This window comes from Ostrinia furnacalis, unplaced genomic scaffold (genome assembly GCF_004193835.3).
Source record: "Ostrinia furnacalis isolate ACB-3 unplaced genomic scaffold, ASM419383v2 OfSCF1416, whole genome shotgun sequence".
NCBI lineage: Eukaryota > Metazoa > Arthropoda > Insecta > Lepidoptera > Crambidae > Ostrinia > Ostrinia furnacalis.
In genome coordinates, this window is record NW_021131655.1 from 555697 (window position 1) to 579054 (window position 23358).

The 23358-nt window shown below is 38.7% G+C and overlaps 2 protein-coding genes across 2 annotated transcripts in view; one reads left to right on the forward strand and one right to left on the reverse strand.

The window, feature by feature from the left end:
* The window catches only part of LOC114352691 (putative helicase mov-10-B.2), a 31620-nt gene extending 12557 nt beyond the window's left edge, over positions 1-19063 (reverse strand). Inside the window, exons 1-19 of the mRNA XM_028304364.1 lie at positions 18751-19063; positions 18458-18560; positions 17754-17916; positions 17398-17525; positions 14483-14586; positions 13960-14079; positions 13062-13158; positions 12079-12178; positions 11475-11580; positions 10614-10787; positions 9558-9705; positions 8067-8212; positions 7362-7496; positions 6822-7010; positions 5584-5731; positions 3959-4104; positions 3146-3280; positions 2601-2794; positions 164-324 (exon numbers count right to left, since the gene is read on the reverse strand). Coding sequence (XP_028160165.1) covers positions 164-324; positions 2601-2794; positions 3146-3280; positions 3959-4104; positions 5584-5731; positions 6822-7010; positions 7362-7496; positions 8067-8212; positions 9558-9705; positions 10614-10787; positions 11475-11580; positions 12079-12178; positions 13062-13158; positions 13960-14079; positions 14483-14586; positions 17398-17525; positions 17754-17916; positions 18458-18560; positions 18751-18854 — 2601 coding nt within the window. The 5' untranslated portion in view covers positions 18855-19063. The remainder of the gene's footprint in view (positions 1-163; positions 325-2600; positions 2795-3145; positions 3281-3958; positions 4105-5583; positions 5732-6821; positions 7011-7361; positions 7497-8066; positions 8213-9557; positions 9706-10613; positions 10788-11474; positions 11581-12078; positions 12179-13061; positions 13159-13959; positions 14080-14482; positions 14587-17397; positions 17526-17753; positions 17917-18457; positions 18561-18750) is intronic.
* A 3169-nt stretch (positions 19064-22232) lies between these two features.
* On the forward strand, positions 22233-23157 carry TfIIA-S (general transcription factor IIA subunit 2). The gene is made up of 4 exons (XM_028304358.1): positions 22233-22414; positions 22493-22620; positions 22803-22909; positions 22984-23157. The coding sequence occupies exons 1-4, from the start codon at positions 22343-22345 to the stop codon at positions 23001-23003; spliced, it is 327 nt and encodes a 108-aa protein (XP_028160159.1). The 5' UTR covers positions 22233-22342; the 3' UTR covers positions 23004-23157.
* The last annotated feature ends 201 nt before the right edge of the window (positions 23158-23358 follow it).

Genomic DNA, 23358 nt, shown 5'->3' on the forward strand with positions numbered 1-23358 from the left:
CTGATCAAACGTCGACACTGTGAGCGCGTAAAAATGACATTAAATGACGGATTGCACAGCGCCCCTAGCGGAAACATTGAAGAACTAAAATTTTCATACATTTTTTTAACGCGCTCACTAGGGACGATTTTTGATGTAAACTCACACAGCCCTCAGGACTCACCCGTAGTTGCCCCTTGTAGAACAGCCGGTTGGGTATCTCCAAGATGTCGGGGTTGGAGCGGAAGTTGTTGCGCAGCATCACCGTGTACTTAGGATCCATGTCGGCCTCCTCCGTGCCGTATAAGGGACACGTCGTCATCAGGCGCTCCATCAGCGAGAGCCCTGTAAGGATTGTGTGATTAGATCCAGTTTCACGAGCATACGAAATGTAAACATCAGGCCTTCTCAACTAGGCATGGGTCGTACTTGCTAACAAGGACCAAGGCGCCCTTGTACCTTATAGTATAAAAACCAGAGCCAAATACCAGGTATTTACCATACTTTCAAGTATTTTTTGAATCGTTTGAAAATGGACGCTATATACTATAAAATAAGAAACACAATCGCAAGTAATCATGATCATAATATCTTTATTGCTTTATTAAGTAAACAACCAAATACCTTAAAAACGTTATGTTTTGTGGATTAATGCGCGGGTCATTAGTTCATAGTCATAATAATGCACTAATGCTCACAGTTTAAGGACTAAATTCGGCTAGCGAACCTAGTGGCGCGGGGTGACGGGGGCTCTCCTGACACATTTTGACGCCGTCCCCGAGCACTCCCGAGTAAGCCCGAGTCAAGCCGACCTAGCTAGTCCCGGTCGGTCGGTAGAGTCGCGGGGATAAAGTTAAATACTTTGAAAGTATTTTGTTGAATATTGATCTCTAAAACTACTAGGCTAGGGTTTAAATTAAAAAAAAATACCATGAAGGTTTCCAAGCGATTGTATTCCTTATTGTAAAGAAATAAGTCTAGTATTGGGACGTATTTATCTTCGTACGGGGCCGAGACGAACTGAGTGCGTCGCGTCGTGAGTAAAAACCCTTGAAGGTGTTGCGAGTATTTGGGGCTGGAACCTGGTTTACGCACTTGGAAGCTGAAACCTGGTTTTAAAACCTGGTCGCGTAAATACGCACCACCTCTATTCTCAACCCTTCTGAACAGCGTTGAGATAACGGACTACGCGGTAAAACTCGCGCGGGCGCTCCCAAAATAGTATGATTAGCGCAGTGTAGCGCGGACGCGTGTGACGGGATTCCCATACGCGTGGCAGGGGGGGCGGAAAATTTTACGTAGGCCCTAAGTGTTACCCATAGTGAGTGGGTCAAATCTTCTATTTGTCTTTGGTGAATAAGATAGGGCTCCTGCAGTAGAGACTAAAATGATTGGTCGTAAACCAGCATGCTATATAAATCTAAAATGGATTTAAGGCACACGGATATGTGACACCTTATCAATAAAAGGATAAAATTAGGGGCATGTCAATAATTTTAATTATCGAGTCCCTGCAAGCGCGCGTTGTTGGAAATAGCCACAGGTCCCAGCTGCAATGGATCCCCTGCCAGCACAAGAGAGCCATTCTTCTCCAGAAGACCAAAACACCGGGATGAGACAAGCTGACTAATGCCCGTTTTCACCATCAATACCTAATTTTTAAGTGACCCTTCTTTTTCTTCTTTTTCAGCCAAATGACGTCCACTGCTGGACAAAGGCCTCCCCCAAGGTTTTCCACAATGAACGGTCCTGCGCTGCCCGCATCCATATCCATATCGCATGCGGACGATATCGTAGTCATGGCTGAGACCTTGGAGGATCTAGGCACAATGCTCGATGGCCTCAGTAGAACCTCTCAACAAGTGGGCCTCAGAATGAACATGGACAAGACAAAAATCATGTCAAATGTCCGTGTTGCACCCACTCCTCTGAAGGTTGGAGACTCTACACTCGAAGTTGTTGACAATTATGTATACCTGGGACAAACAGTCCAGTTAGGTAGGTCCAACTTCGAGAAAGAGGTCAATCGTCGAATCCAACTCGGATGGGCAGCGTTCGGGAAGCTTCGCCATATACTCACGTCCGAAATACCGCAGTGTCTTAAGTCGAAAGTATTTGACCAATGCGTGTTGCCAGTGATGGTATACGGATCTGAGACGTGGTCGCTTACTATGGGCCTCATAAGAAGTGACCCTTATTAGAACAAAATTCTTGGTTTGTGTTACCGTAGGGGCCACTTAAAATTTAGGGATTGATGGTGAAAACGGGCATAATTCACTGGCATCTCGTCACTACACGAGGGGATATATGTAGTTATAAGTTACCTAGCCCCTGCAATCGCGCGTTGTTGGAAATGACCACAGGTCCCAGCTGCAATGGATCCCCTGCCAGCACAAGAGAGCCATTCTTCTCCAGAAGACCAAAACACCGGGATGAGACAAGCTGACTAATGCCCGTTTTCACCATCAATACCTAATTTTTAAGTGACTCTTATTAGAACAAAATTCTTGATTTGTGTTACCATAGGGGCCACTTAAAATTTAGGGATTGATGGTGAAAACGGGCATAATTCACTGGCATCTCGTCACTACACGAGGGGATATTTAGTATTTATAAGTTACCTAGCCCCTGCAAGCGCGCGTTGTTAGAAATAACCACAGGTCCCAGCTGCAATGGATCCCCTGCCAGCACAAGAGAGCCATTCTTCTCCAGAAGACCACACATCGGGATGAGACACGCTGGTTCGCTCGCCTGCGCCGCCTCGTCGATGAACAGATGCGTGATCGGATGCTTGTTCCTCATGACTCTGAACTGCCTGCAAATTCGAAATTCGACGGACTTAATAAAGAGGCGACAGTAGGCCAAGGATCGGTATCGGTAACGAACGTCGATACAAGATTCGAGAAACGATAGTTCGAACCCCACCAACCTGAATCTACAACATAAATATGAAGCTTATTGTTTGTAATAGTAATAGCTAGTAATTTGTTTACAATATTTAATTTTTCACATAAAATATTTTTAAAACTTAATTTTGAAAAAAAATCACTTCTGGATGCGGGCATTGCAGGACCGGTCTCTGGGGATTGTGGAAATCCATAAGAGACCAGCAGTGGACGTCATTAGGCTGAAAGAAACGAATGAATTTCATCCTCGCAGAACTTACCTGACATACTTGGCGGCGTGAGACAGCGTTGCTATGATGATGCGGTAAGACAGAAACTCGTCAACGGACACATTTCTGAAGTTGAAAAAGTCGGAACCGTTCGAGAACTTTATCAGGCAATCGGGCAGGGTCTCCCTGAAAACACACAAACAGGTGCTGCAATGAGGGCTATTATCNTTTATTTAAAAAAAAATCACTTTTGGATGCGGGCATTGCAGGACCGGTCTCTGGGGATTGTGGAAATCCATAAGAGACCAGCAGTGGACGTCATTAGGCTGAAAAAAACGAATGAATTTCATCCTCGCAGAACTTACCTGACATACTTGGCAGCGTGAGACAGCGTTGCTATGATGATGCGGTAAGACAGAAACTCGTCAACGGACACATTTCTGAAGTTAAAGAAGTCGGAACCGTTCGAAAACTTTATCAGGCAATCGGGCAGGGTTTCCCTGAAAACACACAAACAGGTGCTGCAATTGAAAGTCTAAAAATATTTTGAATGACGTCACTTGTTTATTATCTTGATTTCTGAAATTTTGCGCCGACATGACGTATTTGAGATGACAATGTATAATCATGTCATGGAGCTGATCTCATGCTGTACGGTGCATGCATGCAAGTATTTGTATAGTTGGCAGTCTGCACACAACTATGAAAAACTGCGTCAGCCATGCAAGCTTAGGTAAACTAACTGAGCTTATTAGCTCTTGGTCTGCAACTGACGTAATGGAGTCAAAGTCATATGGACTCTTTAGATGTTGTTCAAAAGCATGGTTTAAAAAAAATGTTATCTTTTATTAAACTATTACTTACCACACTCTGTACTTAGAGTTAGCGCGCAGAAGTAGGTTGTGCGGGAACATATGGGTGTACCGGATCAGCATCGTGGCCACGTGATCCGCCGCCATGTTGGAATCCGTGCAAACCAATATGCGGTTTCTATTGTCTTTATTGACAAGCTGAAAACAAACCAGAGTTTATAACAATTAACAATATTAATTGACGTTAGCATTTCTTATTGTCGCTCAAAGAGAGATAGGGCCATCAACACATCTTTTTGCGTAGTCGCGCTGACATGATCTTTTTGTTTGGCTTGCAGACATAAAAATCTAGTTTATTTGATATACGTGTATGAACTTGAATGTGTATTGTGTAATGTGTTGTTTCTGTATTCAAATACTACATCAGTGTGAGCGCCTCAACTTTCGTTGCCTGGCCTATATCGAAGATTACTTTTTGGAGTCTGTGGTATCCAATGACATAGAGGCGCGTCAATTGCATTAGATAGTGCAACACTGAGTACAGTCGTACCTGTGTTAAATTAATAGGCTAACTTTATGTATCAGGATTCAGGATTACGGGCTAATTTGATATTTTCATAAATTAACGAAAAAATATTATTATAGGTAACCTGATTTAAATAAATTAAATGAAACCATCAATCGTCCTAGTAAGATTTATTTTATTATTCATCAATAATCAAATTCAGAACTTGAATATTCAACTGCAATGTCTGCTCATGAACGCTTCAAACTCGGTACTTCTTTCCCAATTCCATAAAATTCAACACTTAGAAAGTGACAAAAAATGTTAAAATAGGTAGTTGAAACAAACCACAGCTAATTTTCATAGTGGACTGTACTATACGATAAACATGTCAGTCAATTTGACAACCTTTGTCGGAAACATTATTCAATGAAAATATTGTCCGAACTCTTAGTATTTCTCTTCGACAAATACTTTAACACATTGTGAACCACTTTTCTTTCACGACTATAAAAAGATTTTAGCAATTTAATTCACAAAATCAATTGCACACATTTAAAATAAAGTTTGTTTACACTTTGACAGCAATAGACTGACATGCAAGGTGACATGTCAATGAAGTTTTCAGTTACTGTTGCCATTATAAGAAATTAGTGCCATTAGTTTTCCGCAACATGTCGAGGGTTTTTATGTTCCTGGTCGGGCTATAGAAGCTTTAAAAATCATAAATCATCAGAAATCACTATCTTAAATAGCTTCAAAAAATTTGCAAATTGTGACTTTCCGCTCTTCCATTGGAAAGGAACGACCCGATCCCTATCATTTGTCCCCCATCATCATCCCTACGCCCGTATTCACAAACATTACTATGGGGTCTTTCAGTGCGCATGGACGCCCTGGGTGAGACACGAACCAATCACAGAGCTCTATTCAACGCTGTGCGTTCGATTTGCTGCTTCACTTAAGCAAGCATCGTTTGTGAATACGAGGGTTTGTCTCTTAAGCTTCGACCGCACCAACGCGTGCAGATCGCCATCGCCGGCGCGATCATAGGGAAATGACAGGTCGCGTGAACTGTCATGGGTCGCGCGACCTGTCATAGTCACGTTCGAAGCTGTGATAATGTCATATCACAGCTTCGAATATGGTTGAAGCATTAACCTCTGTCTGACCTGCAGTATAGCCTCGACGATGGTGACAGTCTTGCCGGTGCCAGGCGGCCCGTGCAGCAAGTAGGGCGCCAGGCCCGCCGTGCCCGCTACTATATGCTCGACGGCCAGGCGTTGCTCGGGGTTCTGCTCCACGAGGAGGTTGTAGTAACTGTTGCAAGAGGAAACAAATTAAAGACAAACAGGTGTAAACAACACAAACAGTATGGAAATATTAAGACCGTCGCTGTAAATACTCGTACTTACAGGTCAAAGGACCTGCCAGCTACACTATAGTTCCAAAATACTGGACTGTCCTGTCGATGACATTGACAGTGGGGCGCCACCGTCAATACCGGATCGCTGGTTCAGATTTTTGTCATGTTGGAAACCATATACACACACCGGCAGATTTAGCGGAACGCAAAAAAAAGTATGAAAATAAGGAAAATTACTACTGATCTATGAAATATTTATTATACAAAATAAAGAGATAATTAAAATAAAATAAACTAACATATATTTTTTAAATATTTAGTCGTTTTTATTTAATAAAAAATCATCGAAACGAAATTTCAATTTTTCAGTTTTGAACAAAAATTAGAAATTGTGGCCAGATTAAAAATTAGGGTAGCTTATCACTATCCAAATGAATGAATTAATGATGGGTATTTCCCCCTCTTGCTCTGATGATGGTTTCCATTCATCTGAGCATGCTGCAGTTAATGATATGAAGGGTATTTTGGGGCAATGTCTGCCATTCCTCTAGTAACGCGTTTCTCAACACCACCGGTGGTATTCTGAGTTTAACACATCTTTTAAGAAAGTCCAAGACATGCTCTATAGGATTCTTGTCTAGGGATCTTGCCAGCCACTGCATCATGGGTATATCCAAATGGTTTAGATGTGCCTGTACTGAGCGAGCACTGTGAAAACGAACATTATCGTGAATTAAACTAAAGGAGTCCACAATAAATGGAGTAAATGGCACATCATGTTCTTCTAAAATGTTCCTAGTGTACCATTCAGAAGTCGTATTTCCTCCATCACCCACCACTAACTCCGTGCGAGCTCCCAAAAAAATCCTTCCCCACACCAGAATTAAGCTACCTCCATNAAGTGACTCTTATTAGAACAAAATTCTTGATTTGTGTTACCATAGGGGCCACTTAAAATTTAGGGATTGATGGTGAAAACGGGCATAATTCACTGGCATCTCGTCACTACACGAGGGGATATTTAGTATTTATAAGTTACCTAGCCCCTGCAAGCGCGCGTTGTTAGAAATAACCACAGGTCCCAGCTGCAATGGATCCCCTGCCAGCACAAGAGAGCCATTCTTCTCCAGAAGACCACACATCGGGATGAGACACGCTGGTTCGCTCGCCTGCGCCGCCTCGTCGATGAACAGATGCGTGATCGGATGCTTGTTCCTCATGACTCTGAACTGCCTGCAAATTCGAAATTCGACGGACTTAATAAAGAGGCGACAGTAGGCCAAGGATCGGTATCGGTAACGAACGTCGATACAAGATTCGAGAAACGATAGTTCGAACCCCACCAACCTGAATCTACAACATAAATATGAAGCTTATTGTTTGTAATAGTAATAGCTAGTAATTTGTTTACAATATTTAATTTTTCACATAAAATATTTTTAAAACTTAATTTTGAAAAAAAATCACTTCTGGATGCGGGCATTGCAGGACCGGTCTCTGGGGATTGTGGAAATCCATAAGAGACCAGCAGTGGACGTCATTAGGCTGAAAGAAACGAATGAATTTCATCCTCGCAGAACTTACCTGACATACTTGGCGGCGTGAGACAGCGTTGCTATGATGATGCGGTAAGACAGAAACTCGTCAACGGACACATTTCTGAAGTTGAAAAAGTCGGAACCGTTCGAGAACTTTATCAGGCAATCGGGCAGGGTCTCCCTGAAAACACACAAACAGGTGCTGCAATGAGGGCTATTATCGTTTTTATACTTAACAGTTGGCACCCCTGGCGATTGACAGGACCTTACTCTACAGTGGCGCCATCTTGATGAGTGCAAATGCGATAGTCCTCCTACCACTTTAGCGCTCACCAGCTGGCGCCACTGTCTTCGCTACTAGCAAGTGACAGGACCTTACTCTACAGTGGCGCTAGCTGGTGAGCGCTAAAACGATAGCCCTCATTGAAAGTCTAAAAATATTTTGTATGACGTCACTTGTTTATTATCTTGATTTCTGAAATTTTGCGCAGACATGACGTATTTGGGATGACAATGTATAATCATGTCATGGAGCTGATCTCCTGCTGTACGGTGCATGCATGCAAGTATTTGTATAGTTGGCAGTCTGCACACAACTATGAAAAACTGCGTCAGCCATGCAAGCTTAGGTAAACTAACTGAGCTTATTAGCTCTTGGTCTGCAACCGACGTGATGGTGTCAAAGTTGGTCATATGAACTTTTTAGTTGTTTACTTTTTTTAATGTTATCTTTTGTAAAATTCTTACTTACCACACTCTGTACTTGGAGTTAGCGCGCAGAAGTAGGTTGTGCGGGAACATATGGGTGTACCGGATCAGCATCGTGGCCACGTGATCCGCCGCCATGTTGGAATCCGTGCAAACCAATATGCGGTTTCTATTGTCTTTATTGACAAGCTGAAAACGAACCAGTTTATAATATTAACAATATTAATCGACGTTAGCAATAGGTCGCTCAAAGAGAGATGAGGCCATGAACACAAGCAGAGAGTTGTATCTGTAGGCATTGTCTGTATACGTTGTCTGCGCTAGCATCTTGCGTACTCGGGATGACAAGTGCTTTCTGTCTCGCTAGCAGACATTCAACAAGAGCGAGGTATCTAATGTATTCGATATTTGAACTTGAAGGTGTAATGTGTTGTTTGTGTTCTGTATACAAATATTATTTATTCATAAAATCTTATCACATAATAAATAGTGGCGTAATAGGCGCGTTTAATGCCATGTGGTATTATCTTCCAGCGAACCAGGAAGTTAGGCAAAACAGAGAATTTATTATGTTTTCGTCTCAACCTTCGTTGCGCGACCTATATCGAAGATAACAAATGCCAGTGCAAAGCTGTTATAGCTCTTTAGTACCTTATAGCCTGACCAGGAACATAAAAACCCTCGCCATGTTACGGAAAACTAATGGTACTAATTTCTTTTAATGGCAACAGTAACTGAAAACTTCATTGATAATGTCACCTTGCATGTCAGTCTATTGCTGTCAAAGTGTAAACAAACTTTATTTTAAATGTGCGCAATTGATTTTGTGAATTACATAGCTAAAATCTTTTTATAGTCGTGAAAGAAAAGTGGTTCACAATGTGTTAAAGTATTTGTCGAAGAGAAATACTAAGGGTTCGGACAATATTTTCATTGAATAATTTTTCCGACAAGGGTGTCAAATTGAATGATATGTTTATCGTATAGTAGTCCACTATGAAAATTAGCTGTGGCTTGTTTCAACTACCTATTTTAAAGTTTTTTGTCACTTTCTAAGTGTTGAATCTTATGGAATTGGGAAAGAAGTACCGAGTTTGAAGCGTTCATGAGCAGACATTGCATTTGAATATTCAAGTTCTGAATTTGATTATTGATGAATAATAAAATAAATCCTACTAGCTTGATTGATGTTTTCATTTAATTTATTTAAACCAGGTTACCTATTAAAATATTTTTTCGTTAATTCATGAAAATATCAAATTAGCCCGTAATCCTGAACCCTGATACATAAAATTAGCCTATTAATTTAACACAGGTACGACTGTACTCAGTGTTGCACTATCAAATGCAATTGACGCGCCTCTATGCCAGGATTTTTATGTTCCTGGTCAGGCTAAAATTTTTTTATTTATTCAAAAGCCTTTAAAATTAGAAATCATCATAAACAACTGTTTTTTAATGTGGCTTGACTCCTCCATTTTAAAGGATACCCACCCCTGGCATAGGTTCCTTAACCTCTGAGCCTGTAACTAACCTGCAGTATAGCCTCGACGATGGTGACAGTCTTGCCGGTGCCAGGCGGCCCGTGCAGCAAGTAGGGCGCCAGGCCCGCCGTGCCCGCTACTATATGCTCGACGGCCAGGCGTTGCTCGGGGTTCTGCTCCACGAGGAGGTTGTAGTAACTGTTGCAAGAGGAAACAAATTAAAGACAAACAGGTGTAAACAACACAAACAGTATGNGTGTAGTTGAGCGATGGTAGCGCCCCCCTGTCATTGAGTTTGGTGGGACAGTTCAGCGTGGGTCAGCTATACTACTGTTTTTCGTCTTACACTCCTAGCTCTGTTATAGTTCCAAAATACTGAACTGTCCTATCCATGACATTGACAGTGGGGCGCCACTGTCAATACCGGACCGCTGGTTCCGATTTTTGCCATGTTGGAAACCATATAGTTGAACGATGGTAGCGCCCCCCTGTCATTGAGTTTGGTGGGACAGTTCAGCGTGTGTCAGCTATAAATCCGTCACTGAGTTCAAATGATAAGGTTAGCGAACCTTGTCTGTCAAACTGTCAACAGTTTATTGGGAAGATTCTGGTATAGATGACCCACGCTGAACTGTCCCACCAAACTCAATGAAAGGGGGGCGCTACCATCGTTCAACTATATGGTTTCCAACATGGCAAAAATCGGAACCAGCGATCCGGTATTGACGGTGGCGCCCCACTGTCAATGTCATGGATAGGACAGTTCAGTGGGTCTAGACAAAGTGCAAATTATAATCGCAAACCAGTCGAAAAGTGGTCGAAAAGCCCCTTTTTTGTATGGAGTTTTGACGGATTCGATTTTCGATTCGATCAAAAAGTGCGTTTTGTCTAGGGGGGCAGTATGTTGGAACTTTAATCGCCACTGAAGTCACAGGAAAAAAAAACATAGAAAATAAAAATGAGTTTGCTTTTTTAAATCGAGAAAAATCTCAGAAAAGCAAAATCTGAAAAAAGAACATTAAGAACATCCTCATTTTCTGAGCCACAGAAAAAAAAGGGGAAAAAAAAAGAATGGAGTCGATTAAAAGCTAAAAAGGTTTGCTCACTTCTGGATAGACTTCGGCTTAGGAACTTTTCGGGTAGCTGGCTGCGGGAACACGCGCGCCTCGTGGCCGTGTTTGACGACGCTGTGCACGGCGCAGTGCATTCGCTCCAGCGGCATGCGAGACATGAAGAAGCGCACGTCGTACTTATAAGACGGCCCGTAGTACTGCCAGAACCTACGGAATTTTTATATTATAATGGCGACCAAGGGCCGATCAAGTGTTCAAGTCTTAGCAACAGTAGCAACTGCAACGCGACTGCTACGCCAACCAATGACAGCGCCGCGTTCAATTACAGGTGGCGCTAGTTTCCTTACACTTTTCGTAAACGCGTTGGAATTATACAAAAAGCAATCGGTTGCTAAGACAATAAAAGGAAAGTTAGTACAGACAAAGTACCTTACACTCAGTGGACCGACCATCTGGTTAAGATCAGCATTGTAGAAATCCGCGAAGGAAGCTTTTGTCCAACAGTGGACGGAATTAGGTTGAAACGAATGATAACAGTTATTCCGGATTATTTTACCAGTGGGAGCAAAATTGTTCGGTTAGATTAGTAAAAGGGCTATGCAGCGTTAAGAAATACACGTTGTACTTCTATGTCAACCATATTGTCCACGAGTAATGTTAATCATTCGTTTCAAACAAAGGACGTACGATTATACTAAATTAATTCGAATGTAATTTATGTTTTGGAGTTAAAATTTTCAGGGAATTTTCCCTTCTCTAATGGAAAACTAACAACAAACTTATTTAACAATACCTTTATTTTTTAGCTTAATAACAGGATAAATATCCTGTTATTCTCTAAAGAGGAAAACAAAACACGTTTGAAAGTAAATAAAAGATTTAACATTAACTTACTGATCATCGAGTCCCCTAATGTGGATATAATTCTCGAGTATCTCGGATATCACAGCTTCGAACATGAAAGCGTCCGTTTGTTGTGGTTTTACAAACACCAAGTCACCTGTAAGAACATTATCAGAGTAAATACAAATTCGGCGCACCACCCCGCTAATCCACGCTAAATTTTGTTAGTGTGTGTGTGCGCGCCGCATACGTATTGGCGCGCTCACATACAAACCGAGCTCGGTGCGTTTCTATGAAAATGACCTACTCATTAGTTAGGCTGAACAGTTTTTGTTGACATTTAGTATGGAGGTAGCTGGCACCATGGACTAACATTTATTGTCTTTGTAATTCGCTTAAGTATCATTAACCCTTAACTAGGCTCAAAAAAGTCATTGGTATTCAACCATATCTTCACAGCAGCATAAAGTTCAAATTATTTTCAAACATGTAAATTGTAAAATGGCTATTGAGTTTCTTAATAATAAATAAATAAACGTATAGATAAGCTCCTTTTTACCTGACTACCCTAAAAGGAGGGTAATATTTTAGTGTATTAAACTGCGGGTAGTCTGCGACGAAGAGGGCGGTACAAAGTTCGCCGGGTAAAACATACCTAACAGCAAAGACGGACGTTTTTCTGCCAGCCCCGGCACAAGCAACTTCAAAGCGTCGCCGCCAACCCTTTCCAAAGTCACTCCAGTCATGTTGTACTTCTGGAAAAAGGAACTTTAATTATATCATTTTAAGGTCGATTTTCCTACGTCAAGCTTCAACTTGTAAATAAGATTTTTGATAACAAAGTGGGACTAAATGAGTAACAAACATCCGTGGGAGTGGATGTTTGTGTTTATTAATAGCATAGATAGTATGCTTCTACAAATTGAATTGCGAACAAAGAGACATGCACAGTGTGTTAGGTAGGTACAGTCAGCGTCAAATAGTTCGTGTCATCCAAAGTAGCCAAAAAGTTCTCAGCATGTCTCTGTTACAAATTAGGAGAAGGTTGTGTTGTCAACTTTTTGGCCACTTTGAGTGTCACGAACTACACTCAACATCAAATAAATCGCACCCTCCGCGACGCGAACTTTAAAAATTTTCTTCGGACACAATCATGGTGCCCCAACAATATTGGTGTTATTTGAAAGCCCAATAAATAAAGTTAAAGAAAAACACATAGCAGGTACCATAAATGTGACTTGAAAAAAGGCCTCACTTGGGGCTCACCTATGGGACCAAGTGGACCAATTTTTGTGGTTATAAAACCAAATAATGATCTTACGTGTCCTTTTTAACAGATGGATAGCAATTAATCCCAATTTAACAGTTTTATAGCCATAAAAGTTGGCTGAAGCGTAACTGTCTATTTTTTAAGAAGTGTCTCTGGATCCTTCTAAATATACATTTTTGGGGTAAAAACCTTTCCTTTATTGAAATGATGTTTAGAACTAGGCTTTCAAATGGTACCAATGTCGGGATGCATACGTTTGATAATTAAGTGCTTGTCGCGGGAGGTGCGTTTTATTTGATGCCGAGTGTATTTGACGCTAACTGTACCTAATTATTAATACTTTTTTAATGGGAAAGAAAATTAGAAACCTTAAGGTTAATCCTGACGATTGTCTCTTCATACCACAGTAGATGGTGAAAGAATCTTATGTAATTATCTTGGGTGATTCCGGTTCTGAAGATATTCCTGAAAACACATAGTTTAGTTAGTAATTGGTCTAAGACTATGTGCAGACCACCGATTTTTAGTTGGGCGATAGTTGTACCCGATTTTAAATTGTATGAAGAATCGGCCAAATCGAATCGGCGTAATGTGCGCACTTCCATACATGCCCATACTGATCAACTGCCCGACTAAACTATCGGCCGACGAAAAATCGATGGTCTGCGCCTAGGCTAAGCAGAAAATTAAGTTTATATTCTTACAGTTGTCTTGATAACAATCCCTTCAACACTAAGTTTTTTTTGCTAGATCTAGAAATAAAATCTAAAGCTGTAGATGTATTAGCAAGCTCAGTAAAATTGAATTAAAAAAAACGGACCTGTAAGGCTCGTTTTCCATCAAGATGGAGCGGAGTGGAGAATAGTCAATCAGATTTCATTATTCAGTAAACCAGGAAATCTGATTGGTTATTCAAAACACTTCTCCGGGCTTAAAGCGTATCGCTGTGTGAGTCTACACTGAACACACGTATGTAAAACTAGCTTTCCGCCCGCGGCTTCGCGCGCGTGGATCCCTGAACCCTATTTTTTCCAAAATAAAATTTAGCCTATGTTACTCGTGGATAATGTAGCTTTCGAATGGTGAAAGAATTTTTAAAAACGGTCTAGTAGTTTTTGAGGCTATTCATTACAACCAAACAAACAAACAAAGTTTTCCTCTTCATAATATTAGTGTAGACTGTAGATAGACTACATAAATAGAATCTTATACATAAATAAATAAATAAAATATATTAAAACGTGGTATACCGCCACATTTCCATACCTTATGTCCTCCGCCAATGACTTGATATTTTCAGCGGAATCTGGTTTTACTTTGAGTCCATGTGCGTATATTGTCTTATAATTCTTGGGGATGCGAAACTCGTCTTGGTTTTCGTTGTTGCTGTAATAAAATTATCATATATATATATTTTTATGTGACAGGTGGCAAACGAGCAGACGGATCACCTGATGGTAAGTGATTACCGTCGCCCATAGACACCCGCAGACCTAGGGGCGTTACAGGTGCGTTGCCGGCCTTTAAGGTGAAGATATGCTCTCCTCTTGAAAGCTTTCAGGTCATAATATAAGTTTAAGGTACTAATACTAACTTTCTTTCTTCAAAAATATTAAACTAGAATCCAGACAAAATACATAAATAATTTTACACAAAAAAATAAGCAATTACAAATGCCGCAGGACGCTACCAACCGGGCAACAAGGAAAGCATTGGGGGAGGCCTATGTTCAGCAGTGGACGTCCTATGGCTGAGATGACGATGATGATGATGAATTATAAATACTTACTGCGATTTAGTGGTTCTAATTAGAGTTTCCGCCATGACTGCTTTATTTGAGTAGGGGCTGTTAATAGTTTCATGTACGATGTTGTTCACTTCTACGTATACAGTCTGAGAATAAAAAAATACAGTGGTTATTTTACTAATACCTAGATCACACTACATGCCTAGAACTATAAACTAAATTAGACTTTAAATATGACGGTTAGCATACCTACCTCGTTACATATTAAACATGCATGATAAATTGTTTCTAGAAATTAAACAATATGTTCATTGTTTATAAATCGCTATATCAGATTATTGTTGCTTGTAAAACCTATAACACTAGATTATGCTCGCGACTTCGCTCGCGATCCTATACGAAAACTCAAGGTCACCCAAAGGGCGATGGAGCGTGCTATGCTCGGAGTTTCCCTGCGTGATCGAATCGGAAATGAGGAGATCTGCAGGACATAGCCCGCAGTATTGCTAAAATCAAGTGGCAGTGGGCCGGGCACATAGCTCGCAGAGCTGATAGCCACTGGGGCAGAAAAGACGACCACGGGCCGGAAGACGTAGTGTGGGCAGGCCTCCCACTAGGTGGACCGACGATCTGGTGAAGCTCGCGGGAGGTGCCTGAATGCGAGCGGCGCAGGACGACAGAATCCTTGGGGAGACCTTTGTCCAACAGTGGACGTCATTTGGCTGAAACGTATGCTCGCAACTTTGCTCGCGTGGATTTTGATACGTCATTGACAGTATTTAACACAAGATTTTTTTGCACTTACTAAAAATACTTGAATTTAGGTTTGAATTGTGCACTGAAAAGTTTAATGACTCTGGGATTATAGGCAAACATTTCCTAGTTGACACATGTATTGGAATTAAAGTTTTTGTGAATATCAAAATATCGAAATAATATTAAATTGATATTGAATACATACCTCAAAGAAATTACTATCGATCTTTAAGTATTAAAAATAACTTATAGTCCATTATATCACATAAACTGAACTTGCTCACTGTTTTATGATTTCGATGCAAATCCAACTGATTGAATGAAATTATTGAATTCGTATGAACGTCTGACAACACGGTAGGCGGTTAATGCCAGGTTTGAGCGGGACTTTCCCTGCTGGAAGTACCTACCTAGTTGGGTAGTTCTCATTAAAATGGACGGATACGGATACACCGGATACTACGACGTGCCACAAATAGAAAGTCGAAAAGCTATTTAATGATTTGTATGTTTTGTTATTAAGGATTATGATAACATTTTGTTAACAACCCTATAGTCACTGTGGGCTCTTTATAGAGATAAGCTCACCAGTACCTATTTTTATATTATTGGAATCTATTACTATTCAGAATCACTGATATAATAAAGATGAAGAGTTTGTTTGTTTGGTTGACCCGTTATCTCAGAAACTAGGTTACTGATACGATTTCAAAATTTCTGTTTTTTGTTGGTAAGGTTATCGAGGAAGTCTATAGCTTTACGTGCCATCAATAAAAGATGTTGAAAAAACAGGGAAAAAAATTTAAACGATTTTCACGCGCACGAAGTCGCGGGCACAGCTAGTCACCGATTAATGGAGTCGTTACATAGTCGTTAGAAATCCCACTAGAATCGATAATGTTAACGCTAAATTAGTGATCATGAGTTTTCAAAACAATATTATTATTTTCTTTAAAGGTTTCTCGATAAGTTTAGTGTAAGCCTAGGCGTAGACCATCGATTTTTCGTCGGCCGATAGTTTAGTCAGGCAGTTAATCAGTATGGGCATGTATGGAAGTGCGCACATTAAATCGGTGGTCTGCGCCTAGTATCTCTGTATGTAGGTACTTACTCGCAGTTGTATCAAAATAGTTTTAGGGTATTTACCTTTGCTTAAAACTAGATATGATTTATCGTGATCAAACATAGACAAATGTTTTTTTTAGCAACAATTTCAAGGCATTGACTCAGAGATTTAAAATGCCTTCATGAAATACGAATTTTAGGTTTTGCTTGAAGACTAGAGAATTGTAATTTTGTGGAGGTATGTAACTGTAAGTATATCAATCACGCCGACAAAGTGGGAAAATAAAATTATGGAAAATATTTTTAGGGTAGCTGACCCCCTACTTGTAACGTGGGGTGTTTTTTTTTATCGTGTACTCCATCGTTTGGAGTATCGTTCAATAGGGCCTTTAATATTTTTTGTTTAAGTAGGGGTTCCCCTCTCTATAAGCTGGACTATTAACTTGAAAACTCCGGAAAAATCTTTCCATGCTATGAACTTTTTTCAGTTAGTCAATCAGTTATGTACCAGAAAAATTCTTAATAATTGCTTGTTTTAACGTTTGACCTTGCATTGATAAAAAACATTTAAAAAAATAAAACTACAAGGGCTATAAAATAAACCCTTTCATTTTTTTTCTGCGCGTGACACGACACGCACTTGGCTGGTTCTTTCTTTTAATTGTATTTGTAATTACTTCGATTCGTGAAGCGATTTCGAAATTTTGACTGTCACAAATATCACTTTTTATAATTGTTTGTATAGGTAATCTAGCTTACGCATACTTACTTTGCAATTACAATTCCAATAAAACAGTTAAAACAAGACAATCAGATATTACACAAACTTCGCTATGCACAATTTTTACTTATATCAAAAAGTGATGATGACCAAACAAATTATTAAATTAATTTTAAACAGTTGCTATTTTTTAACAATCTAGGAATTAACTGGAACCATTGAATTTTCAGATAGTTCTAGTTTATTCTTTAACACAGGTTACCGATAACAGTACCAATAACAGTTATTGGTACTGTTTGAAAGAGCTCGTGAAGCACTTTCAGGATCGGTAACCAGTTTTTCGAAATTTTGTATAGTTTAGAAATAACTAAGGTCGCTTATTGTTTCCACCCTGTATAATAAAATATGACCTTACCATTTCCCTCATGAAGAAAACTTCATCATTTGGGGTATCAATATAACATGAGACCATAATAGGCATGTTGTATTCTCCTATATGAGGAGATTTAAATTTGACGTAGATCTCTTGCCTTAGTTTTGATTCTGTAAAAAATATAAATTATTTAAATGTATGATTTTTTTATAGCATCTTTAATAATAATTTTATTATCAACAACAAAAAAAAATTGAAGTAATCAAACCTAAATAATATAGAAACAATATAACTTAAATTAATAAGTTTATTTTTTTATCTGTAGTCTGTCCAAATGGCGAATATATTTTCATTTTGAAGTATCAAAATAACAGAAAGATCAGCTTAAATGACCTTACCTGGTGTTACGCAAGTCGGAGCACAGCCATACCCTAGATTATGATCATTCATTGTGAAGTTCAAGTTATTTGCAGGAACTTGAATGAAGTTGATAAATACGCAGCCATTGCTGTTTTCATTAGATAAATGAAAATAAAATTTCACCTCTTCGTTTGGTTTTGCCTGAGGATAAGAATGATAATGTTATGTAGACAATTTTGAAACGCAATGGTTAAAGGTATTCACAAATATCTGTGAAACCACAGTTCTGTTACTATGTTTGCTTCAGTTCCATTTCAGTACTTCAGCGTCAGTGNAGTCAGTGGTTAAATTCACACATGTCAGTATTCAGTACATGAAGCTTCATGATTGCCGGTGATGGATCTGACACTGAACTGAAAGTACTGTGTCGTTACTGACACTAACTAGTGTGGATAGGTCCATATTTTATCTATCAATATTAAATAATTTTCATACACAGATAAACAGTGACACAAAAAATAGGACAGAAATCAGCAGTTTCCACAGTTCGGTATACATACCGTTTTGAACACTTGTAGGATAGTTCGCAAATTCCTTCAGAGCGAACTAACCCAATAAGCCACAACAAATTGTTGCTCACTTGGCTTCGGCCCGTGAATGACATTAAATCAGATTCCAGTGGAAACCGTGCCTATTAAATATAGCAGAAAAACATAACAATGTTCTATAAAATGATACTCACAGATATCTGAATACTTTTTGCTTCGGAATCAGTAACAGTCATGACTGATGAGCTGACATTGCATTTAAATGCTATCCCTCTCTTATTACCACTCAACACTTTTCTGTAAGAACGATATTAGTTTTAAAATATTACAAGATGGATTCACGATTAAACTGAGTCACGTTAGTAATTCTTCTATTAAAAATTAAAGCTGCTGTTTTTTTATAGTCACTAACTCGTTAAACTCTAAAAAAATAAGAGTTATCAACCTAAGTAGATGAAAGATTTACAAAATAGATCAAAAACATTACCGGTAAAGTGAATATTCGTAAAGAGCTTTATTCTTTACATGCTTTCCAGTGACTTCATGTTCAGCTCCCACATAGTATTCATTACACAAAGTGCACCTCTGCATTTTTATAAGAATTTAAAACTTAAGCAATAAAATCCTACAAACAAAGGATGCGTAATTATTAATATCACACAGAAGAAAACATTTGTTTCTTGGAAGTTTTGTACCAAAATCTTCAGCATACAACGATATTTTGTGTTATAGTTTTTGTAAAATAAAAACTATAAACAAGCTACTACAACAACAAAAAAGCAAGCAAGCAGCCAAGCAAGCAGACAATGACATTTGACACTTGACACACAGAAATTGACAAGTTTGACAACAACAAATACTAGGGATGCTACGTTATAGATGACCCACGCTGAACTGTCCCACCAAACTCAATGACAGGGGGGCGCTACCATCGTTCAACTATATGGTTTCCAACATAGAGTTATTAACCCAGGAGTAGCAGCGCGCGTTTATTTCCATACAAAAAATTTCGCCATTTCCTGAGGGGACGAGGTAATGACATTTGTGTAACAGCTGATGGCGCTGGGACACTATCGATATTTTTGTCGATGAGAATCATTGCTCTATGGTTCATAGTCTATGGTTTTTGTTATAAATAATATGAATTAATTTATTATCATAAGGAAGATTCAATGTTTCAGATCTCTATTTACAGGAAAATACGCAGAAGTTTGGCATTTCTTCCTTAGCACCAATACGAATTGTGAAGTTTATGAGTTACATGAAAAAAAAAACTAACAAGCCATTTATTTATGCAAGTAGGGCTTTTAAAAAGCAATTTAAAACGTCCCAGTATTAACCCTACCACCATTACCCTACTACCCATGAAATAGGTACCTAATATTTATACAGCGTGTAACCTTTTGATATCCCATTACTTTAAGGGTTTATTCTGTACATAAAAATAATTTATAATGTCCAAGAATCATGTGTCCCAAAATGCATATTTTCGAAGATATCATCATTTTTAGTTCTTAAACTGTCACCGCTATGACTGGTTTTTATAATTGCGACGTTTAAATAATTACACTAGTACAGACCACAGTACAGTAAGTGTAACCGTTCCAATGCAACATGCGCTTTTATTTTGTAGGAGATAAAGACGATTTTTAAGTCAACATGTCGTGAGGTTTATTCTTCGTTTGTATTATTCATAATTTAAAAGAAATGTAACGGTGTTTTACATAATAGTCGTATTCTTGGCGAATGAATTTGCATGAAAAATGAAAAAGAAATAATGAATTGAAAAATATTAACTATGCCATTCGATCCTATTATGTGGTCGTATTAATACCCTAGAGTTATGGGATATCAAAAAGAAATATTTAATTATTTATATGTTTAACTTCTGATTTGGTTTGTGAATTAGCTATTTCGAAGAATTTACTAGGAGATTTAAATCAGGAGATAGCAATACTACAGTCCACACTAAAAAGAGAGGTCGGCCCACAGAGAGCGAGATAGAGATAAGTAGGTATTTGACTCAAGTTTTTGTTCCAAGTCTGGCCTCCATTTTTATCTTTAGCTTCATGGGAGCGGAGCAGTGGCGATGAGCAAATAAGGGAATCAGAGCCCCGATTACGGTAATTTTTAACGTCAACAATCCAGACACGCTTCTCGATTCTGCGATACGATTGGTCGTTCAACAGCGTACGTCAGCTGTTTTGACCAATCGTATCGCAGAATCAGAAACGCGTCTGGATTGTAGACGTTATAAAAGTTACCGTAATCGGGGCTCTGATTGGTTATTTAAAAACTTTTCTGCTCCGCTCTGCCTTAGTGTAAACCGGATCTTAGAGGATGAACAGGAGGTGGTATTTGGAGTATTAATTCTCTTTCAATATTCAATATTGAATTTCGACGTTGAGAAGGGTAGCTCAACGTCGAAATTCAACTTTAAAAGATGGTATGGAACTCTGTTTCAATTTTCTTTTGTTCGGTTTATACGTAAAATTATTTACAGGAGAAGTGCGACTCTTACATTTTTCTAACAATACAATCACCAAGTCGATGTCGATATCGATATTTCATATTGTGCTGTACCACACTAAAATTTCCGCTGGGTGGCCAGCGTATTGAAATAAAAATGTACACTTTTGGGTTACCAAACACTGACCGTACTATGTAATGATGAAATAGGCAGATTCGACGAACATTATTTTATTGTATTAATACAAACGTTTTGACATAGGATTTATTTACATTAATTAATTAGTATATTGACCAAATAAAAAAAAACTTTCTTTTCCAAATACTTACTTCCTGCCAATAGGTAGGCAGTATCAAATTTTTAACATAGAATTTCGAATATATTCGTAATTACACTATTCTTAAAAATATTACAAAATTAGGAATTTGTGCTTTCCAGTGGCAAAACTTCTTGAAATTTAGTTTTTTGCAAATTTAGTGTATTAATTAATGTAAAATAAATAAAATAATATTTACTGATGGAAGGTAATATTGTCCTTTTCAAGATTTGAAGTTTCAGATCTCTTTTTACAATAAAATACACTGCAATTCACCATTTTTGTCTCAGCACGTTACTCATCAATAGTGACATTTGGAATATGTCATTGGTGGCGCTGCAACTAGTTTTTATAAACTGAGTGAACCACTGGTCCACTCACATTGCTAGAGGGGATTGCCTGTCAGTTCCACTCCTGGGTTAATAACTCTATGGTTTCCAACATGGCAAAAATCGGAACCAGCGATCCGGTATTGACGGTGGCGCCCCGCTGTCAATGTCATGGATAGGACAGTTCAGTATTTTGGAACTATACTGATGATTCACATTTCTTCTTCTTTTTCTTTTTTGTTCTTGACAATACTCGTCGAGGCCGACTTGATTTGTGCCATTTTCATGTGAGTGTGGGACGAGTTATGAAGTGGGACCAAGTGGGATGGGACGGCAAGAAGAAGGTTGCTATCCCTCGATTTGTGTAGGTTGTTGAAACAAAAAAAAACATTGTTGAAAGGCTGAGTTGCACCACCTTAATTTAACAGTGTGTGACTGACTGACTATGACCATTAACCGGTGTTTTTTGTGTGGAGTTTGACAGACTTTTGACGTATGTTAAAATTAAAGGTACAAATTTGTAGATGGTGAAACCCAGCCTAGGTAAATTAAAGTGCAGAGGGTCTAGACAAAGTACACATTATGATCGCAAACCAGTCGAAAAATGGTCGAAAGGTCTTTTTTGTATGGTGGAGTTTTGACGGAGTCGTTAATAGATTCGATTAAAAAGTGCATAGGGGGCAGTGGAACTTTTTTAATATGGGTTGTACCTTGTCCCGCGGAAACGCGTATTTATAGAGGGACATGCTGTGGCAGCACTAGGTTGAACTCTATTGTCTTTGGTTTCAGGGTGGTTGTCATTATTGACTTTGACGTTGACAGAAATAAAAAGTGAAGAAGGAAGCAGCCTTAGGTTTTAATAATCTAAGGAAGCAGCACAGAACGCGAACAACCAGACAAAAAGAAAACCAATACAACTAAAGTACAATTTCTTAGACAATACTCTCTTTATTAGAAATCAACAATGTCTTACCAACTTTATAGAAATACCACAATCGGTAATACATTACAAGAAAGCCTCGACGAGCTTATACAGGTAAGTTGTATTGTTTATATTTCCGAAGGCTTGTTTATTAGCAAGAAAACTTGAATTATTTTTGGATTTGCATTCCAGTATGGCCAGATTACGCCAGCCTTGGCCGTAAAGGTGCTGCTGCAATTTGACAAGTCTATAAACCAGGCACTGTCCAACAGAGTTAAATCGAGGCTAACCTTCAAAGCAGGAAAATTAAACACATACAGGTAATATAATGTGGTATTTTGGTACATATTACAACTTAGTAGACCCTTGTGCTAATAAAGTATATAATGTGTACAATAATGTATTGCATTGATGGATAACATGATGCAATAAATGTTTATGACTGACTACTATTTTTTGTAACAAGTCCTATCTTTTATAATGGTTTCATTTCACTTTTCAGGTTCTGTGATAATGTCTGGACATTCATGTTGAATGATGTGGAGTTTAGAGAAGTGCAAGAAGTTGCCAAAGTAGATAAAGTTAAAATTGTAGCTTGTGATGGCAAAAGTAAGTATTTTTCTATTACAATGCCTATCGTTTTTATCAAAATAATATATTCATTATACCTCTCTTTTTTGCAGATGTTGATGACCGAAGATAACCAAAAGTGATAGTAAATATTAGTTATAATATTTCTCATTACATAATTCTGATCGCATCCAAATATTTGAATTTCTTAGTAAACTGATAATTTTTCCTTACCATGTAAATTGATTACCTACATAATAAATAAATTATTTAAGTGGCAAGTATTATCTATTCTTTTATTAGCTAGCTAGCTTAAAAACTAGCATTCTGCAGTATCTATGTCAGACCCTATAAGCCAGGGGTGGCCAACCGGTCGATCGCGACTATTAGTCCAGTCAATCGTGGCAAAGGAAAAATACTACATGATTGAGTACTAAACTGATCTACCACTTACATACATCTTGAAATCTTAAATGAAGAGATTTCAA

Excerpts from the sequence above, each read along its gene's own strand:
- TfIIA-S (XM_028304358.1), top strand. The coding sequence starts at position 22,343 with ATGTCTTACCAACTTTATAGAAATACCACAATCGGTAATACATTACAA. Across the intron at positions 22,621-22,802 it reads GGAAAATTAAACACATACAG|GTTCTGTGATAATGTCTGGA; the intron begins GTAATATAATGT and ends TTCACTTTTCAG. Across the intron at positions 22,910-22,983 it reads TGTAGCTTGTGATGGCAAAA|ATGTTGATGACCGAAGATAA; the intron begins GTAAGTATTTTT and ends TCTTTTTTGCAG.